General features: G+C 47.2%; 7 protein-coding genes across 7 annotated transcripts; 1 reads left to right on the top strand and 6 right to left on the bottom strand.

Moving 5' to 3' along the window:
• Positions 1–1544: 1544 nt before the first annotated feature.
• Positions 1545–2240, top strand: EYB26_008759 (uncharacterized protein; the record flags this gene model as incomplete). Its single annotated transcript, XM_054268010.1, has 1 exon — positions 1545–2240. The coding sequence occupies one exon, from the start codon at positions 1545–1547 to the stop codon at positions 2238–2240; it is 696 nt and encodes a 231-aa protein (XP_054123985.1).
• A 1356-nt stretch (positions 2241–3596) lies between these two features.
• EYB26_008758 (uncharacterized protein) lies at positions 3597–4399 on the bottom strand (the record flags this gene model as incomplete). Its single annotated transcript, XM_054268009.1, has 4 exons — positions 3597–3653; positions 3711–3920; positions 4077–4195; positions 4252–4399. The coding sequence occupies 4 exons, from the start codon at positions 4397–4399 to the stop codon at positions 3597–3599; spliced, it is 534 nt and encodes a 177-aa protein (XP_054123984.1).
• A 640-nt stretch (positions 4400–5039) lies between these two features.
• On the bottom strand, positions 5040–6734 carry EYB26_008757 (uncharacterized protein; the record flags this gene model as incomplete). The annotated part of the gene is made up of 3 exons (XM_054268008.1): positions 5040–5478; positions 5546–6352; positions 6427–6734. The coding sequence occupies 3 exons, from the start codon at positions 6732–6734 to the stop codon at positions 5040–5042; spliced, it is 1554 nt and encodes a 517-aa protein (XP_054123983.1).
• An 830-nt stretch (positions 6735–7564) lies between these two features.
• Positions 7565–10094, bottom strand: EYB26_008756 (uncharacterized protein; the record flags this gene model as incomplete). The annotated part of the gene is made up of 2 exons (XM_054268007.1): positions 7565–9127; positions 9177–10094. 2 exons carry the CDS (start codon positions 10092–10094, stop codon positions 7565–7567), a joined length of 2481 nt encoding a protein of 826 aa, XP_054123982.1.
• A 202-nt stretch (positions 10095–10296) lies between these two features.
• Positions 10297–11205, bottom strand: EYB26_008755 (uncharacterized protein; the record flags this gene model as incomplete). The annotated part of the gene is made up of 1 exon (XM_054268006.1): positions 10297–11205. The coding sequence occupies one exon, from the start codon at positions 11203–11205 to the stop codon at positions 10297–10299; it is 909 nt and encodes a 302-aa protein (XP_054123981.1).
• A 1203-nt stretch (positions 11206–12408) lies between these two features.
• EYB26_008754 (uncharacterized protein) lies at positions 12409–12850 on the bottom strand (the record flags this gene model as incomplete). Its single annotated transcript, XM_054268005.1, has 3 exons — positions 12409–12440; positions 12505–12755; positions 12837–12850. 3 exons carry the CDS (start codon positions 12848–12850, stop codon positions 12409–12411), a joined length of 297 nt encoding a protein of 98 aa, XP_054123980.1.
• A 562-nt stretch (positions 12851–13412) lies between these two features.
• Positions 13413–16421, bottom strand: EYB26_008753 (uncharacterized protein; the record flags this gene model as incomplete). The annotated part of the gene is made up of 1 exon (XM_054268004.1): positions 13413–16421. One exon carries the CDS (start codon positions 16419–16421, stop codon positions 13413–13415), a length of 3009 nt encoding a protein of 1002 aa, XP_054123979.1.
• Positions 16422–17544: the final 1123 nt, after the last annotated feature.

Below are 17544 nucleotides of genomic sequence, written 5' to 3'. Positions count from 1 at the left end.
TACTAGGCTTTAAAGTATTTTATAACCACGAAGGCATTAAGTACTAGGCAGGTATGGTGGCAGATGTTGTTTAATATGGTGAAGGATAGTTAGCTTTATTCTTTATTATTGTTTATATAGTCTGGTGGTTAATACCGTAAACTCCTGGGCCATAACTATGGGCAGGGACGTATGGCCTGGGCGTCGGGAGGGTTGGGGCGAAGGGTTCCTGTGACGCGGAACGAGGTGCAAACCCTTGACCCTTGCGTCCCGATGGGATCTGAGTTCCCACTGAACCCAAGTCTCCGCAACTCTGCCTAGAAGGAACCTGAAACTACGGAGCACCGCCATGAATTGCCTGACAGCGCATCGCGGATTTTCACATTACTGACTCGAGTCTCGGAGGACACTTTCCCAGTGCGATCGAACCAGCGAGCGGAGCTTTACGCATCAAAATCAGGACTCAAAATACCTCGCTGAAGTGGACGAACTAAATCCTAAAAGGCGATCATCTGAAGCTTGAATCATTGCAACTGATTCAGAGTATGTCGTTAAGGGACTGACCGAATGGCTGCCAACACGGAGGGTATGTTCTGACTATTCCAGCAAAGACTCTAGGAAAGACTCTAGGAAATTATCTAATGAAAAGTATAGAGGAAAAACTGGCGTACGGCCAAAGGCACGAACCTAGACCTATTTCTCGCCCTTGATGACTTTGGATATCAAGGTTCGTCATCATACTTTTCGCAAACTGTCGTAATTTGTAGGGTGCAAAATTTAGACTTTATCTAGCCAAGATAATTTCCCCCCAACACGAGCTAATAGTCTTATAAGCGAGCACTTCATAAAGTGAATACCACTCAACTCACGTATGAAACTGAGGAAGTGCCGTCTGGATGACCTATGCTCCCCAGAATAAAACCAATACAATTCTGTATGGAGTAGTCACAGGCTAAATACGAAATTAGTGCTTATATCATAAAATATAACCAATACAATTCTGTAGTCACGGGCTAAACAAGAATTAGTGCTTATATCATAAAATATAACCAAACACATAACTAGTTAACATAGCCGCGCTAAAAGGTGGAGGGAGGTTAAGAAAGAGATCTATCGTTCGTATCTAATAAGCACTAGTGTCAACATTTGACTTGGCGAGTATTGATCCCATACACTTCGAGACCTCGAAGCACAGCCAACCTGATATAGGCTACCCTTCCAGTTTCCTTTAGCTTCTATGAATAGCATGCGTATAGATGATTATCATGTGTAGTATCCAGCACCCTAATACATCCCACGTGCGACATGGATAGAACACGATTAGGCGAGTACCTGCCAACACTCGCTGGTAATTTATAGAACTCTCAACAGGATCTCGTATGAGCTAACTTCACACTACCCATGTACGGTAGCTAAGAATTATCTAGTCTCTACCATAGTCACATATAAATAATAGTATCAATCGCCACCCCGACCATTGTAGATGAAGTTGATAGCAAACAAACTCAACTATCTCTCTCTCTTTCATCTCTGACAGGAACATCAATTGTCTACTTTGCCTCGAAATGGTTTCAGCGAAGGTCCTTATTCTCGCCAGCTTGGCTGGTTGTATTCTTGCACTGACTCCTCCGAAGGGGCTCAGTGCTGGATCATACCGAGCATATATTGACGATCTCGGACGTGAAGTTCACGAGCTCGTAGCACTTCCTAATAGTGAAGAACTAAGCCCCGACACCGTCACCAAATTCGTCACCGACGAGAACGCTCTCGAGAAGTTAATCGCTCGCACAGAGAACGTCACATCTGACCGTCAGGCCCTCTCGAAGCGCTACTATAATGCCAATGACTACGGTTTCGGCGTCGGTCTCCTCGATATATGGTGTGGCTGCGGCTTCAATCTAGATCATGGCGAGTGTGATGACGCTGTACAAGATCTTAAGAATCAAGTCGGTAGCTATGCTGAGATTCCTTTCAATATGGCCTGGTACTCTATCCGCGGAAATACCGTTGCCTTCGCTTGCACCCGGCCACAAGGTCAGAGTATCCAAGATTATGGCCGACCGTCCGAATTGAATTCTGATTACTTAACTATTTCATATGCCGCCATCACCGACTTCTGCGGATGGTATGTTGCAGGCACCTCGCTTTACACTGACCTTTGGGAGGAGGGTTACAACCGGCCATTCGTCGGATATATGCAGTATCACGACGGTGAAGACTTTTGCGAGGATTCGACTCTCTCCTCTGTAGATCACTGCTGAGCCTGCAGATTCGTACGTTGGGGATGTACGGACAGTGGTTACTGGAGCGCGTATGCATATGAGTGTGTATACAAGCGTGGTGGTGCACACGTTGGTGCAACTGGGATTCGTGAGAAAGAGGGATTGCGGAAAGAATGTCAATGACGTACGGGGGCTGGCGTATGTGTTTGCGCTATTTGATTTTTTTTTTTGACGAGTTTGATTGTTTTGCATCCGTTGTTTATTCTCTTTGTATGTTAAATTCTCTGTGGCTCGCCCTGTGGCGCCTCTCGGTTGTTCGCTACGCCACCTTCTTCTGTCTACCTGCTGGCTTAGACGCCTGGGATAGCGACTTCTAGAACTTAGCTTGCTACAACCAGAATCAAGTCTAACTAAGTACTATTGCGATTAGGTACGTTTTCTTAATTCTCTCAAATCTTGTCTGAGAAATTGTGTTGGGGCACATTTGATAGTGGAAGAAGTAATCTTCAGCAAGTGTTGTCACGTCACACATATTAAAAGGACAACGACTGAATGTGTCTGAAAAACACCTTGCCTTGCAGGCAAGCTATTCTAATTCCATGTTCTGACATGATCGTAATATAATCCAAAAATAGATTCTATAACCTATGTGAATACAGGCTAGAGGGCGCTTACGGATGAAATCGACAAGCCAAAGTCAAACCCCAAGTCTCAGGATTCAATATCGCAGTTCTGACCGCATGCGTGATAGCTCAAGACCAAGCCTATATATAGCCCTAAACCACAACCAGATCATGCTTAAGGCCTCTAACAGCTAACCTTTTCAAAGAGTTAGCGGCAAAAGCTGGGGATTGAACTAGAGGAAAAATCACTAGGAGGTGAAACAGTTCAACATTTAGACACACCTCAATATTTCTCTTTTTGTAACTCCCTATAGGACATGCTACTATAGAACGTGAGTGGGAACGTGTAATGTATTGTAGTGTGTCTACCCAAGCGGGAAAATTATCTGGCATAGGTTGCCTTACATAATTATGTATAGAATTGTACGTGCCATGTTAGTAACGGGGTTTCTTGGCAAATCCTTGTAATGAGGACCAGTTGATATCCAATGAGAGCAGCTGAGTGGATTTATGCCCTACAATATCCGTATCCTGGATAGCCGTAAAATAACGTCTGTCAGAAGTCAATAAGCTCTTCAATTATCAAACTGAAACAATGCTGGAATTCACGGTGGTTGGCAAGGCTCATGGTTGTGTATGCCGGTCATCTCGCCTTGCCGGGCAGAGAACGTCGCATAAATTGGTGCCAGAGGAGGCTGTTCCATATCTAACCTGACAGTTTTATATACATGCTTAGCCTGCCTTCCATTATCACCTTGCAGAACAGCCCGATCTACTCCGGCAACCAGGTAACCCCATTAAGCGCTGCTTCCCGTTTATCAGCAGCACTCTACACCAACAGTTAGCCCCCTTATCCAGATGTTACCTAGGTAGTCAAAATACAAACCTGTAGCTGCGCCGCATAACCCCCCTTGGGCACCATCCCACCTGTATGCATGGCCTCCACAGACTGCGCTTCACTCGCCTCCTCCTTCGTCACATACACCGGACCAGGGTCTTGCACAGCCGGTAATCCCAGCACCTCATTCCGATCAGCTATAGAACGTACCTGGGCTGATACACTAGCCACGCCCGGCGGGGCATTAAACGCTCGACCCTACACCACGCCTTTAGTATCCATCTTCACAACGATGAATTGGGGGTCGGCAGTAAGCAAACAGTCCGCTGACATCTTTAGTCCAGGAACAATTCTCCCAAGATCGTCATTGAACGGGACTCTTCAAAAAGGTTTACCATCTTTACCATGACATACTTCAGCAGATTGCAATTGTCGCGCATCTTCCTGCGTGATGTGTGACGGTGGCTTGTGCGAGAGTTCATCGAATTTGGAGTCAAATTTCATTTGTTTCGAGGAGAGGGAATGAGCAGTTGCTTCACCCGTTATTTATCACTTTCAGCTGTCAAAACCTAGGGAAACAGGGGCATACCAGCAGGGCCACCCTTCACAGGCCCTCCACCCGTTAATTCGCTCTCCGCCTGCGCAATACAAGAGACATCCTCCGAGGTAAAGCGTTGACCTGCGGCGGCGGCGCGTTTGATATCGTTTACGCTCGGGAGGTTTTGATATGATGACATTTTCCGTCTAATAATAGTCAACATACATACAATATAATCTTCTTGTGTGAATAAAAAAGTTTGATATATTGCAGATAAGGAGGATAACTGCGCAGGTAGATTTATATGACATTCAGTCCAATGATGTCAGAACTGCGATGTGGTGGCTAAACATCGCCTCTATACTTCGGCCTAAAGTTAACTTTACTCGGCAGGAGGTGTAAATAGGATGAAATATTGAGAATTTAACATGATTTCTTGACATCCGTTCGAACGCTTCTATCTGGGAATTTTGATCATTGTTGTATGTGAAATATGTCATTATTAATTTTGTTCTCTGGGTGATCATCCATGCCAGTGTTATCGTGGCGGAGTCTCCAATACTGGGATATCCTGGAAGGAAGTACCACCCCTAGTGATGAATGGTTCAGCTAAGACGACCTTCTCGATATTTGTACATAGCTATGACTGATATATAAACTTCAGGTTCGATCAAGTAGAGTTCATGGTTTTTTGTTCCAAAGGCTAAAACTCATTGCAAAGGAAAAAAGAGTAACAAAACAAAAGTACAGACACGACAACTCGTAACTTCGGCCGTTCACGTACAACATCCATGGATATCCATCATACTGCAAGAACCCAATTCACCCTCAAGCCAAACCTAAGCAGCCCTCCTCCGAATTCCCACCGCCAAACCTAACGGCTTCCTCAAAAACCCTTCTCGTGTCTCCATCTTTTCCTCCTGCTCCAACACAAACTCAAAATTCCTAAACACCGTGCCCACAATACACGTCAGCTCCATCTCCGCCACATTCCTTCCAACGCAAGCCCTGGGCCCCGTCGAGAAGGGGATGAACGCCGCCTTTTGGCGCGCAGTAAGACGTTCGGGAGCCCAGCGATCAGGAACAAACTCTTCGGCGTCGGGACCCCAGATTTTGGTGGAGTGGTGGATTGTATATGAAGGCACGGAGACGACGTCTCCTGCGTGGAAAGTGCGGCCGCAGATGTTGACAGGTGCGCTTCCCGGAGGGATTTGTCGTGGAAGACCGAGAGAAGAAGTACTGTGTATACGCATTGTTTCTTGGATGACGTATTGAATACTATCCCTTCACATTAGCATATATATATCCAATTTTCAACAGAGGGGGGAAAAGGAGGGAGACGTACTAAGGAATATCCTTCAACATCGCAAAAGTAGGCACTTCAACGCCGTCCGGCAAAGCCTCATCCACACACTCCTGCAACTTCTTCATCACCCCCGGAGTCCTCAAGACCCAGTACAACAATGCACAAGCCGTGTTGGAGGTTGTATCACTACCAGCGATGAGTTGCGTCAATGCTTCAGCTGTGAGTTCCTCGCGGCCCAGCTTTGCGCCTGTTTCGTCGCGGCCTTCCATCAATCTCGCCAACAGGTCGACGCGGGTGTTGTTCTCCATAACCTCGGGTTTCAGTCTCTCGCTAACCCGCGCAACGGCAATACCGGCGAGATTCTCAACTGCTTCGAGTCCCTTGCTAAAGAATGAGTCCGGCAAAAACGCGGCATACGGCTTGAGAAACGGCATAATCCCCAACGTCCCGGAAACCTCACCCCGACGATTGAGCACCTCAATAGCAGGCGCATATGTAGGCGGCGAATCAGGCGTCTTGCGTACTTCAGCAACATCCTTTCCCTTTTCGAGCATACCAAACGGTGCGCCAAACGCTAGATCACCGATGATATCGAACGCGAGGTAATTGAACCAATTCAATGCATCAATCGACGCGTACCCCGTACGAGGATTGCGTTGCAATTGCGACAACTTTGTGAGCTGGACAACGAACAACTCAACGTTGGCGTGTATGTACTGCTCGAATTGGCCAATGGATTTTGCGCTGAATGTGTGCGCGACGGTCTTGCGTTTGCGCGTGTGCTCGGCTCTGTCGCGGGTGTTGAAGAGGCCGCGGCGGATAGATACAAACGCGTCATAATAGTCCCTTATCAATTTGGCATGAGAACAATCGTCTTACATATAACATCCATGGATGCGAGATAGGAAAGGGAGACGTACGACTTCAAGAATCCATTCCCATGCCCATAAACCGCCTGAATAGCCTCGTCATCCGCGATACTAACATGATTCGGCGCAATCCTCACAAATTTACCATACTTTTTGTGTGCATCGTTGACGGCTAAAAACCGTCGGCCGCGACGGGCCTGCCAGAAGAGCCAGAGGTTTGTGTATGCGGCTGGAAAGGGGGCGGGGATGGAGAGCCAGTGTGTTTTGGAGAGGTAGGGCAATACAAAATACAAGATGAAGAGGAGGGGGATTATGTAGGGAGTGAGAAGGTAAGAGATGAGGGAGTGGGATGAAGACATTTTACGTTCTATACCTAGGTAGGTATCAATCAATGACCGGCTTGGAGAGGTGCAAGTGTAGATATCACCGAGACCGGAGCTTCGATGAATAAAATGGTAATAGAATATCTCATCAACACGCTCAACAACTGGAGTGTCATAAGAATATATAACAGAGAAAAGAATAAAGAAAAGAATGCTGCTCAAGAGTGATCAGTTCTTTGTTTACTCACTCCGTCGCATATATACTCATCAAGGCGATTGCAATCTCTCGGTTAAGCAACAGATTACCCGCAACTCGGCTCTGCAAGTCGGTATTTTTCCTGAACTAAAATGATCTACAGATGTAAACTCCAGGCGCAAAGTCTGGGGACCTTCACCGCGTAATGGGGTATTTTGCGGGGGATGTTATTGGTAGAAGGCAATATTTGATGATTAGCCGATTTTTGTGGCCGGATCGGGTATCCATGGACTGTATGTATGTACTATGTAAATAGATGATGTACATACATACATACATACATACGTACGTACAATTTGAAGTCATCTACAATGTAATTGGATGCGCTATCGGGAGAATAGTGTCTCTACTTTCTTACATATCTTCTAGTTAGTTGAGTTGGCATTTGTCTGAATTGCCTTCAGAAGGAAAACAGACCCCGCCTTTTGTGTGGCGTTTTTCTCTGGACAATCTCCGGATTACGGAGTACATACATACTATGAGTAGTACTCTGTAACGTTGCCTATTTGAGACGTCTCGTTGGCCAATCAGCGCTTCACTATTTACAACTATGCAGAACACCGATCTATCAAGTATGTACATTCCTCATCAGTCATCTCTCATGGGGCAGCTACCAGGTGTCACCCTCAACTTTGAACAATCCACTCTTCTTCTTCTCGGCCTCCCATCTCTCAATCCACGCCTTCATCTTCTCTCTTGCCTTGGCATTCCCCACATTCACCGTGGGAATTATCCTGCCAATTCGCAATGCACAGCAGAACATGGTTAATTCTCGAAATGAGCTGTGCTCACTATACGGTACTCCAAAACATGATGCTTCTTTATTGCTGCCTCGTTGGGGCACGAGATCGGACACGCTGAAGGAGGTTTTCCAGTTACTTGAATGTAGGACGTTCGCAACCGGAGGATTGTCGAGTAACCGACCCCCAGGGGGTCGGTAGGTCCACCCTGTCGGACGGAAGCCGACGACACGGGAGAAGTGGCCTTTGAAGGACTGGAGATAGTCGGAGAGGGTCTCCGCGCGAATCTCGAATACGATCTGCATGTGAATCTGCGCTTCCAGGGGGTTGTCTGTGAGAAGAGACGACAGTTCTGGGTCTTCAAGACATGCGCAGATTCGTTGTTTCTGAGGAGGGGCGTAGATTTTACATTTCAATGCGCGAGCAATTCCGAGACAGATTCGCTCTTTGCCAATGCTGTATGTTCCAATGACCACCAGCAGTCGGCCGCGCGATGTCGGCGTCGATGTTGATATAGGCTCTTTCTCTTTTGAGGACAGAAATTTGGCCATCGCATCCGCTTTCTCATGTTTGTGCAACTCGAGTACTTCGTTTCGGTCACCTTGCTCATTGCTAAGTCGAACACACATGTCGGCGCAAGCAGAGATGACATCTGCTTGGGGCGGAAAGCTATATTTCGGGTTCAAATATGTGGTATCCAAGTAACACACATCAAGGCGCTGTTGTCGTGACTGGCCCGATTTCGCATCCAAGATATCGGGTTTCAACAGTGGATGCTGAACATGAGCCGGACAGGCTCGAAAGTCGCCGCAGTGCAACACCCGATGAATGCGGCCGTTATCCATAATCTTCTCAAACAAGAAAAGAGAGCTTCCAGGACAGTGGTTAGCAGGCAGCATAGTGACATATACGCCTTTGGTGTTTGGGACCTCCGTCTTTTTCTCAAATTCAAGATCAACAACGTACTTGGGATCAACTTTGAGCTGCTGCCGGACAAGGTTGCCCGTCACCCTGCTGCAATATATAGGTCCATGGCTCCATGAGCCAGTCAGACCGCCATAATGGTCGCTGTGAAAATGACTGAGAAAGTATGCTTGACATCCCTCCACGGCCCCATAGCGGAAAGCGTCCACCGTAATAAAGAGCCCTGGCAGAATCTTGTAAAACGGACATGTTCGTTCGTAAGCTTGTTTACCTCGTGATGCAACTTCACTAGAAGCGGCCGTAGCCCACGCAGAATCTTCAGCATTACCCGCCATGAGTTTTGCGAATGCCGATGTATTGCCTGTGCCCTTTTCCACAAACGGATTCGGTTGCGCAGGTCTGGAGACAGCCGCCTTTTCTTGCCGTGTCAGACCAGACATGGATTTCTTCTTCTCGGGTACAGGTTGTGGATTTCCATCCAAACATGCATTAACATGCGTAGATGCCTCCTACTGCACATCAGTGACCAGATTCACCAACCCAATGAGCCGAACTCACCGTATCCGACTGCCCGACCAAACTAGCTTGACATATAGGACACATCGGTCCATCGTCTATCGTGTCATTATCCAACTCAAAAGCTTCCGTCTCATCCTGCATCCATGCTCTTTCTGAAAATTCATCACCTTCTATGTCGTCTTCTATATCATCAAAGTCATCGGCCACTGCACTTGTATCAAAGTTGCTAGTGGCTGCTCTTACCAGTGGTGGTGCATTATCGATATTGTTTAATTCGTTGGATTGTGTTTTAGTGTCTGTAAATGGGGAATAATCGTCTTCGTCTTCGGTATCTGATTCGTCGATAAATGGGCCTTTGACTACCCGGGAGTTGAGTTTTCGTTTTTTGTTCGAGCCTGTGCTCTCGTTGAATCGATCAGATTCTGTTTCTTCGGATTTGGGTTCTTCTGTAGGTATATTATTCGATGTAGGTTCTGTCGTCTTCGTCTTTTTTCCATCATCTCTGATATCCACCAAGTTCTTGTATCGCCGGTTTTTATCCTCCACAAACAAGTCGTCACCGATAGAGTTCTCTCGCTTTAACCCATTATTCTTCTCATTGGGCACATCGTTTCTCGATACAGTGACCCCGAATTGAGTTAACCGAAGCTGCTTCGACTGCGACTGCGGCGGGCCATCAGCCTTTTTGAAAAAGTTCAATATACTCGCATTGTTATTTTTTCTGACAGCGGATGATCCCTTGAACGTTTGAAGCGAGGAAGTCTTCTTCGCAGTTGGTGTAGTAGTCGATTTTTTCACTGTCGTTCCAGCCATTTGCTTGACAGAGCCAGGATCGGGGAAGGTAGACGGTCGCTCCGTCCGAGACTCTTGACCGGGAGGAGTTGGCGGGCGGCCAGTTGACGGAGGAACGTATTCGGTGGATGAGATGTTTCTATTTTCTCGTGGATTGCGAAACATGTCATGATACTTTCAAATTGATCAAGGGACAAAAAGGCGGAGTGGCGGCACGCGGAAGATCACGCGAACCAGCGTCGCGAAGTCACGTGAATCATCTCCAACTTATACTCGAACGAAACAATTATTATTCCATCTCCTCTGCCAAACAATTCAATTCAAATTTCACGGACAACTATTTACAATCCACAAATCATGCGGAGTATCATGAACAAAACTCCACCCAATTATCTAAATCCATATTCTTGATAACGGTGGAAAACTTCCCGGACCCCTCAAACACACACGCGGCCTGCTTTTGCGCACTCGTAACATGATTTGCATTGTTCGTATCAACGCCCTTGGGATACTCAATATGAAAAACAGGCTTATTGGCATCCGTGAACGGGGTGAACTTCTTGCACTCCCCATACTGGGCGCACTGCTCATTAACAGACCACTGCATATTGTCTATCACAGAATCGATAATATCACCCGCATTTTTGAGTCCAATCGACATGTTGCGAGCATGGGCTTCCGAGGCAAGGAAATTGACATAGTCAATTGAATCCTGCTGCGTCAGTCCCAACGCATTCTCGGAGTTGGAATATCCATCCACGTTATCTGGATCAACGCCATTGCACCCTTTTTGTTGCGCAATGTGGAGTCTGTTAACCATGATATTGCGCACGCTTGACGAACTGATGTTGAGCCATTTCTCGCCCGGCCAACCATTCAAGTCGCCGCCCAGATCGCTGGAATTGAATTGGTCCGCGTCAGGACGCCAATTTTCCCAGCTACCTGCTGAGAAGTAGCAGATTACTTTTCGGCCGGCTGCTTGCAAAGATGAGATCTGGTCGGCTTGCGTGTCGAACAGGTCGATGTCGTAAACTTGGACGTCGATGGAGGTGTCGTTGAGCTTGTACAGGAGCTCGATTTGCCAGGTTGTGCCGGCTGTGGGTTGCCAGAATGTACCATTTGACGTAGATGTAGATGTGGCTGTAGCTGTAGCTGCTGGCGCTGCGGATACTGTTGCTGTCGATGTAGCGATGCTTCCAGAGCCCTGGTTGTGGTGAAGTCCAACTCCAAGGCCAGCTCCAAGGCCAATACCTAGAGCGACAATAGACGAAACCATGGCTATTATGATCACTGTCTTTTTCTTACTTGACCAAGTTGCCCATCCAGTAGCGACTTTTGCGCCGTTACTCATCCTTAAATATCCCCCAGATCTTCACCCAAGACTAACGACTTTGCTTAGAACAGTTTCAAAAAGGGAGAAAATCAATGTTCCGATGTCACATTCACTTCAAGGGTAGGTAACAGCCCAACATATAACCAACAGACAAAAGAAGGTCATACTGTTTCATCACTATAATTTATGCAAATTCAGAACCATTCACAGCCCGGTTCATGATGTTGGCTTGTTGGCCAAGCCACAATAGTCATTTGAGGCTGAAACTTTGTTTGCCTTCGTTTCCCGTTGCGGCGCAGTGAAAATAAGCTACGGATCCATCGGGAGATCATTTGAGTACAAAAAGCTAGTATCAATTACCTAAGGCGATAGGATTGGCGGATTGTGTTGGTTAGTTATCCAGGATTTGGAAGGGTGAATACGAGGTGAGGAGACGTGAGGGCCGAAGACACGGTTAAAACGGTAAGTAGCAGGGTAGTATAGAGTAGGTAAGTAAATGTCTCTATTACCATTCAGCGATTATGTGTAACATATGAGGTTTAATGAAGCACACGGCCGATCGTAGATCATTACTTAGGGGGGAGGCTCTTTTAACGTGGTCTAACTTTACGTGGTTCAATGATGACCCCAAAAGCGATGGGTAAGTCAGAACCACAACACTCGCGCAGACACAGTTGACAGGCTAGAAAAGACTCATGGAGATCTTGGTAAATCCAACGTTTGGCTGAAACATCGTTTGAAGATAAATTAAAAAAAAAAAAAAAAAAAAAAAAAAAATTGGCTCCAGACTCCTCCCAATTGAAATGACATGACTTCCTCTCTAACCGCAATTGCGACTGCGCCATAATCATGCTGCTTGCCGGATACAAACACCCGTCTCCTCCATGATACGTATTTATCGTTGTTCGTTCATTATGTTTCAAGTCAGCCCAAGGGCATAGGCATCCTTAGAAAAATCTCCCCCATATCGAAGGCGTCCGAAGTATCATATCATTTCCGTCACGCAAGAAACCGTATACAACATAAGCCATGTTCTGCACATTGTAAGGCCATCATCTACCAATCATAATTTGGGTATCTTTCCGAATCCGACATGCCGTATGCTCCAACATTTCCTTTCTTCATTTTAATAATTCGTCAAATCCCTCATCGAGCTTTACCGGCCTGATTCGCAGCTTCTACACATCCCAGCCTGTCAGCAACTATCCCACAAACGTATATTTTCAGAGGGGAAAAACGAACCTCGTCTCGTGGCATCCTCCAACAACCCTCTATCAACCTCCGCGGACGGCAAAACCACATACCGCACCACACTGCCTCTAATAAACATATTCTTCACAGACGACAAATGCGGATATTTGTCTAGATCTAGGACATCGACATCATCTAGTTTGATGTTGAGGTATTGATCGACCGATTTTAAAGTGCCGCGGATTCGGATGTCGTTCTTGAGTTCGACGGTTACGATGTGGTTTGTTAGGGTTTTGAAGAAGCTATTTGATCCCCGAGGATATTAGTTTTGTGTGCTCCTTGAGAAGGGGTTTTTTTTTATGGAGGGGATGGCGTAGACGTACCTAAAGAACAACATGGTGATTTACTTGTGCTAGTAGTGATGAAATGGATGAGGTTTGGCGGGGGAAGGTAGTCGAATAACTGGAACTGCGATTGCGAAGTTCTATCGCATCTCCTGCAACTGAAAATCGGTTCTGTAATTGTGCGAGAGCTTCTTCACCACGATACTCCTGATTGTGGTCGTTATTTCAAAGTCACAATGGTCCGTCTGAGCTGTGAAGTTGATTGAAAGCGGGCAGAGGAAAGTCATTCTAGAAAGTCGCTCCGCAATTTGCGATCATATCACGTGACGTTCATACAGCATTAAGGAAATGGAAATACTGTCGCCGATCCATCTACGTATTTTGATTATTCATTATAATTTAGAACCTATCAACCGATGGTTGAGTTTTTGATATTATTTTGTGAGAAATGTGATATTAACATACAGGTACTTACATACATAATTCGCAACATTGATACGGACAGGGCAACAACAATTTTCGATCAAGCAAAACAACAATGAACATGAGGGGGGTATATTTCAGAGACGAAGAACAAAAAACCGAAAAGAAACGACATAGGAAATGAAATATTGACTAGAAACTATCCCCCTCACTCAACCCACTCATCATCGTCAGCCGCTGACTTCGGCGTCTCGGCTTCATAGCCCAGCCCGACAGACAAGTCCATCCAGCATTGAGCTTCCTTCCTTCATCAAACACACCTCCGATATCCTTGAGCAACCCATTTTCCTCGCGGCCCATCTCCATTTGTGTCTTGAGTAGCCACTGCTCCCACATCCACCCACCCAACAGGCCAGTCATGCTGGCGACGTCAGCTGTACTTCCGACTGGTCCCTGGATAGCTTCACAATCAATCTGACTCTTGACCCGCGGATTGGGCGTCTCACGCATCGGTTCCGGAGTTGCAGGCTCAATGCCCATCGGCAAAAACATCCATGCACGTCTAATATCTGCAAAGTTTGTACGTTGCAATCTCTCCAGAAAGCTGCGGGTGGGTGACGGATCGTAGCCGCGCGTCTTCAAGTTGAAAGTAAACTCGACGGATGCAGCGGTACCGAGAGGTCCGGAACGAGCAATTGAGGAATCCATGGTGAAGAAATCGAGATATCCACCTGGTTTGAGGCAGCGGTAGCACTCTTTCAGGCACAGGTCATACTCATCTACTTCCTCGCCATCAGGTCGCTCAGTCTTCAAGAGAGCGTGTAATGAGCGAGCAGAGATGACGTCGAATTGATTGTTGCGGAAGGGGAGTTTCCAGAGACATGGCACTGAGACGCGGCGGTGGTTGGAGGGTCCCTTGATGTGGCTGTTGACTTCTTGGTGTTTGCCGACGACAGTATAGATTTTGACGTCGGGGTAATCGTGCGCAAGTTGCCAGGCCCAGCCACAGGTTGCTTGGCCGCCAAGGTCGAGGACCCTCAGTCGACGCTTGGGACCAGGCTGAGGTTGTGGATTTGCCATTTGTTTCAGTGCTGTTGAGAGACGCTTTGCGGCTGGTCGGGACAGGAGACTACCACCATTTAGGAACCGCATGGCATCTACAGCCCAAACTGACTGATAGACCTGTGAAAGAACAATCTGCTCCTTCTCCAAGTTTGAGTACAGGGCTTGATCCGCAAGGACCTCAGCAAGAACTGATTTCCGTGGAGACTGCGAGAAAGGTCCCTTGTACCCAGGTCGTTCGGGCGCCACCAGCTCAAATTTTCCTAGCAATGCAACGCGATGCTTTTGCGGAAATCCAAGTCGCACAGACTGAATAGCATCAAAGCGGATATCGCTATGCAGAAAAACGTCTCGACGACGGGATTGTTGCAACACGAACTGGAAGCCGCGCCAGTAGATGGAGTCCTTGCTTGCGTCTGGTGGAGGCGGAAGAGGGGAGATGGTTAATTCTTGCACAGTCTCTGAGAAACGGACTGATTTGCGAGGCGGAGAGTCTGCTGTTGCTGATGAGGAGGAAGTTGGGCGATCTTCAACTTCAGCTGGCCCAATTTCTTTTTTCGTGGCTACCTCGTTGACGGGGTTTGTCTCGCTGAGAGCGGACAAGTATGAGTGCTGAGCCGCGAGCCACACACTTGTCCGGTCGAGGTTGGAAACAGCTTGACGTTTAAGTTCATCGTCATAAGCTTCGTCGTATTCATATGCTGGAACTCCTGATCGGTCAAGTTCCTGCACATCTGCGACCACAGGACTTGAGCAGTCATGCGAGTCTCTGCGTGTGTCCTGTGCAGAGGGGATTCTAATAGCTGTAATCGGTATAGCAGTAGGCTGATCATCCTCCAGACTTTCATCCGCTGAAACCTCAACAACATGCTCCACAACCTCACCCTGATCCTGACCCCAAGGAACATCATAAAACCGCGCCGCAACGGCAGAAGTCGGTGGAATAATTGCACTAGGCAATGACCACGTATACCTCGATTTGGGGTCAAGCGACGAAAAGAATCCACCGGGAGACGGGATACTCAAATTCGTGAAACTGTAACCAGACAGCTCAGAACCTGGCGTTGCGTCTGGAGGAGGAGAATTTCGTTGTGGGCGGTGGGTTGGGGGTGCAGAGAGCTGCCACATTTCGTCATTCCTTTCTGATATCTCGGACCAGGGGCCTGGTGTTTGGTCTAGTGGGATGTGTTTAAGGGTGGCAATGGCTCCTGGAGGGAGCATGATGCCTTCGAGTCCGGGGCTCTCTGATCTGGCCGAAACTGGATGGTCGTAAGGGATGTCGAGCGATAGTACTGCTGGCTCGTGACTTTCAAATCTGGATGGAATGGCTGGGAAACTGTCGATGAGAGGATTCCAGTCATCTCCCGATGTTTCAATTGCTCTCTCCTCGTCAGCGATCAGGCCTGTACTAGACGCACCGGCACTGCTGGGCGCATTGGAGTCTTGTCGTACGCGAATGATTTCATTGTCCCAACCGTGATCTCGTAGTGGACGGAGATCGGGTGTGGCCGGGGAGCTGATGTTCGAAATCTGATCTGATGACAAACTTCCATCCAGCGAAGGAGGAGCGTGCAATGCCGGCACGTTCCCTGGAAGCATCGACAACGTTGCTGGCGAAACCGGAATCTTGGGAGGCGGTGTAGGCGGCACAGGAGAACTCTTATGTGGATTCACGAGCGATGGCCACAGACTGGCCGTCGGAATCATAAGACTGGGATACCGATTCCGACTATTGGTCGAATACGTGGAACTTCTAATCGACATGGTCGCAAGACTGCTAGGTCGACTATCCGTCAACGAAGGACATTCGCGCTCATCATCATCCGATGCATCGTAGAGATCATCAAATGGTCGCAATCCTTGCTGCCACTCTTCATCCGAACACGACGAAGAAGTCGAAGATAGAGTATCAGCTGGAGTTGATAGTCTTCTCGCTGTCTCTGGCGAAAATGACATTGCGATCTGAATCGAGTGTAGACTCTCTCTTGTCACTCCATGCCGTACACTCTGTTGTTCTCGTGGTGAGTCTTCCTTAGGCGAGTATTCACTGGCTTCGATTATAGTATTAAGAAGTGGTTTGCGGGCCAGCCGCAACGGCGAGCTCAAAGTCGCAACCTGGCGGTGGTGAGAGTCTGCCATGGTGTATATATGTAAGTGATGCCGGATCACTTTTTATCCACAAAAATTAAATATAATAAGTCGGTAAAAAACTTTGCCCTGATCTCAACGACAGTATTATATCCGAAAGGGTATCTCAAAATATCATGATGTTTCCGATCAACGGACTGGTGATGATTATTTTCTTTGGCCAGCAAAGAACGTGTATGTATTAGTAGAAGATAGACAGAAAACAGACCAGGACAAAGACGATGTCGAAGAGAACGGAAGACAGAAATTCAACAGGAATAAAAAGCACAGACAGTTGACTGAGGAAACTGAACTTGGAGCAAGATGGCATCATATTATAAGTGAGATAAAAAAAGAACACCGGGGTAGCGAACTAGAGTGATGATCTCACAAACCCCACGTGAACTACGACGAAGAGAAACTAATGCATCGATAAACACCTTTTCAACAGGCCATGGAGGAGGCCTGGTGGTCCCCATTGGCCTGTGCTGATCGTCTTGCAGAGCAGTCGGCGCGAGTGTTTATGGTGTTCCTCGACGATGAGTGGATGGATCGGTGACTAAAGTGGTTGGGCATCCAATGGCCCTCACAAACAAGCAAGAAATTGCAGGCGACTAGTGAATCGTTGTCGGTGATTTGCCAAATAGCCAAAAAGTATGCATATGAAGAAACACACCAGAGAGGGTGATGGAGGTTGCGGATTGGATGATCTGTAAGCGCCGGCTGCTATCTTTAGATTTGGTCGACAACGGGAAAAAGTGACGGTTTCTCAGCGACCTGCATGATGGGCTGGCTGATTGGCTGGTGGCAGCCACACTATAAACAAGGCGCTACTGCTTACTTTCTTTTTCAGATTAATAATTCAGAGCCTATCCATCTGATATTCGGAAGAACAGTCAGTCAATCACAAGAATTACTATGTAAACACCGTGGAACGGTTTGGCAGTGGCCGATAGACGTACTGGCCTAACCCGGTTAGTTTGGTTGGATAGGGCTGTTGTTAAGGCTAGATTCATGCTCAGGTTACATATCTAGGTAGGGATATGTCGGGCATATATAGTAGGCTTCTTAAAACAGGCATTTCGCATGTGCTCTACGTAGATGGAAGGTGAATTTGGACAATACCACGTCGTAG

The sequence above is a fragment of the Talaromyces marneffei genome, chromosome 7 (assembly GCF_009556855.1).
Source record: "Talaromyces marneffei chromosome 7, complete sequence".
NCBI classification, from domain to species: Eukaryota; Fungi; Ascomycota; class Eurotiomycetes; order Eurotiales; family Trichocomaceae; genus Talaromyces; species Talaromyces marneffei.
Note: the sequence above shows the minus strand (reverse complement) of the source record. Positions and strands in the feature narration are given on the sequence as shown.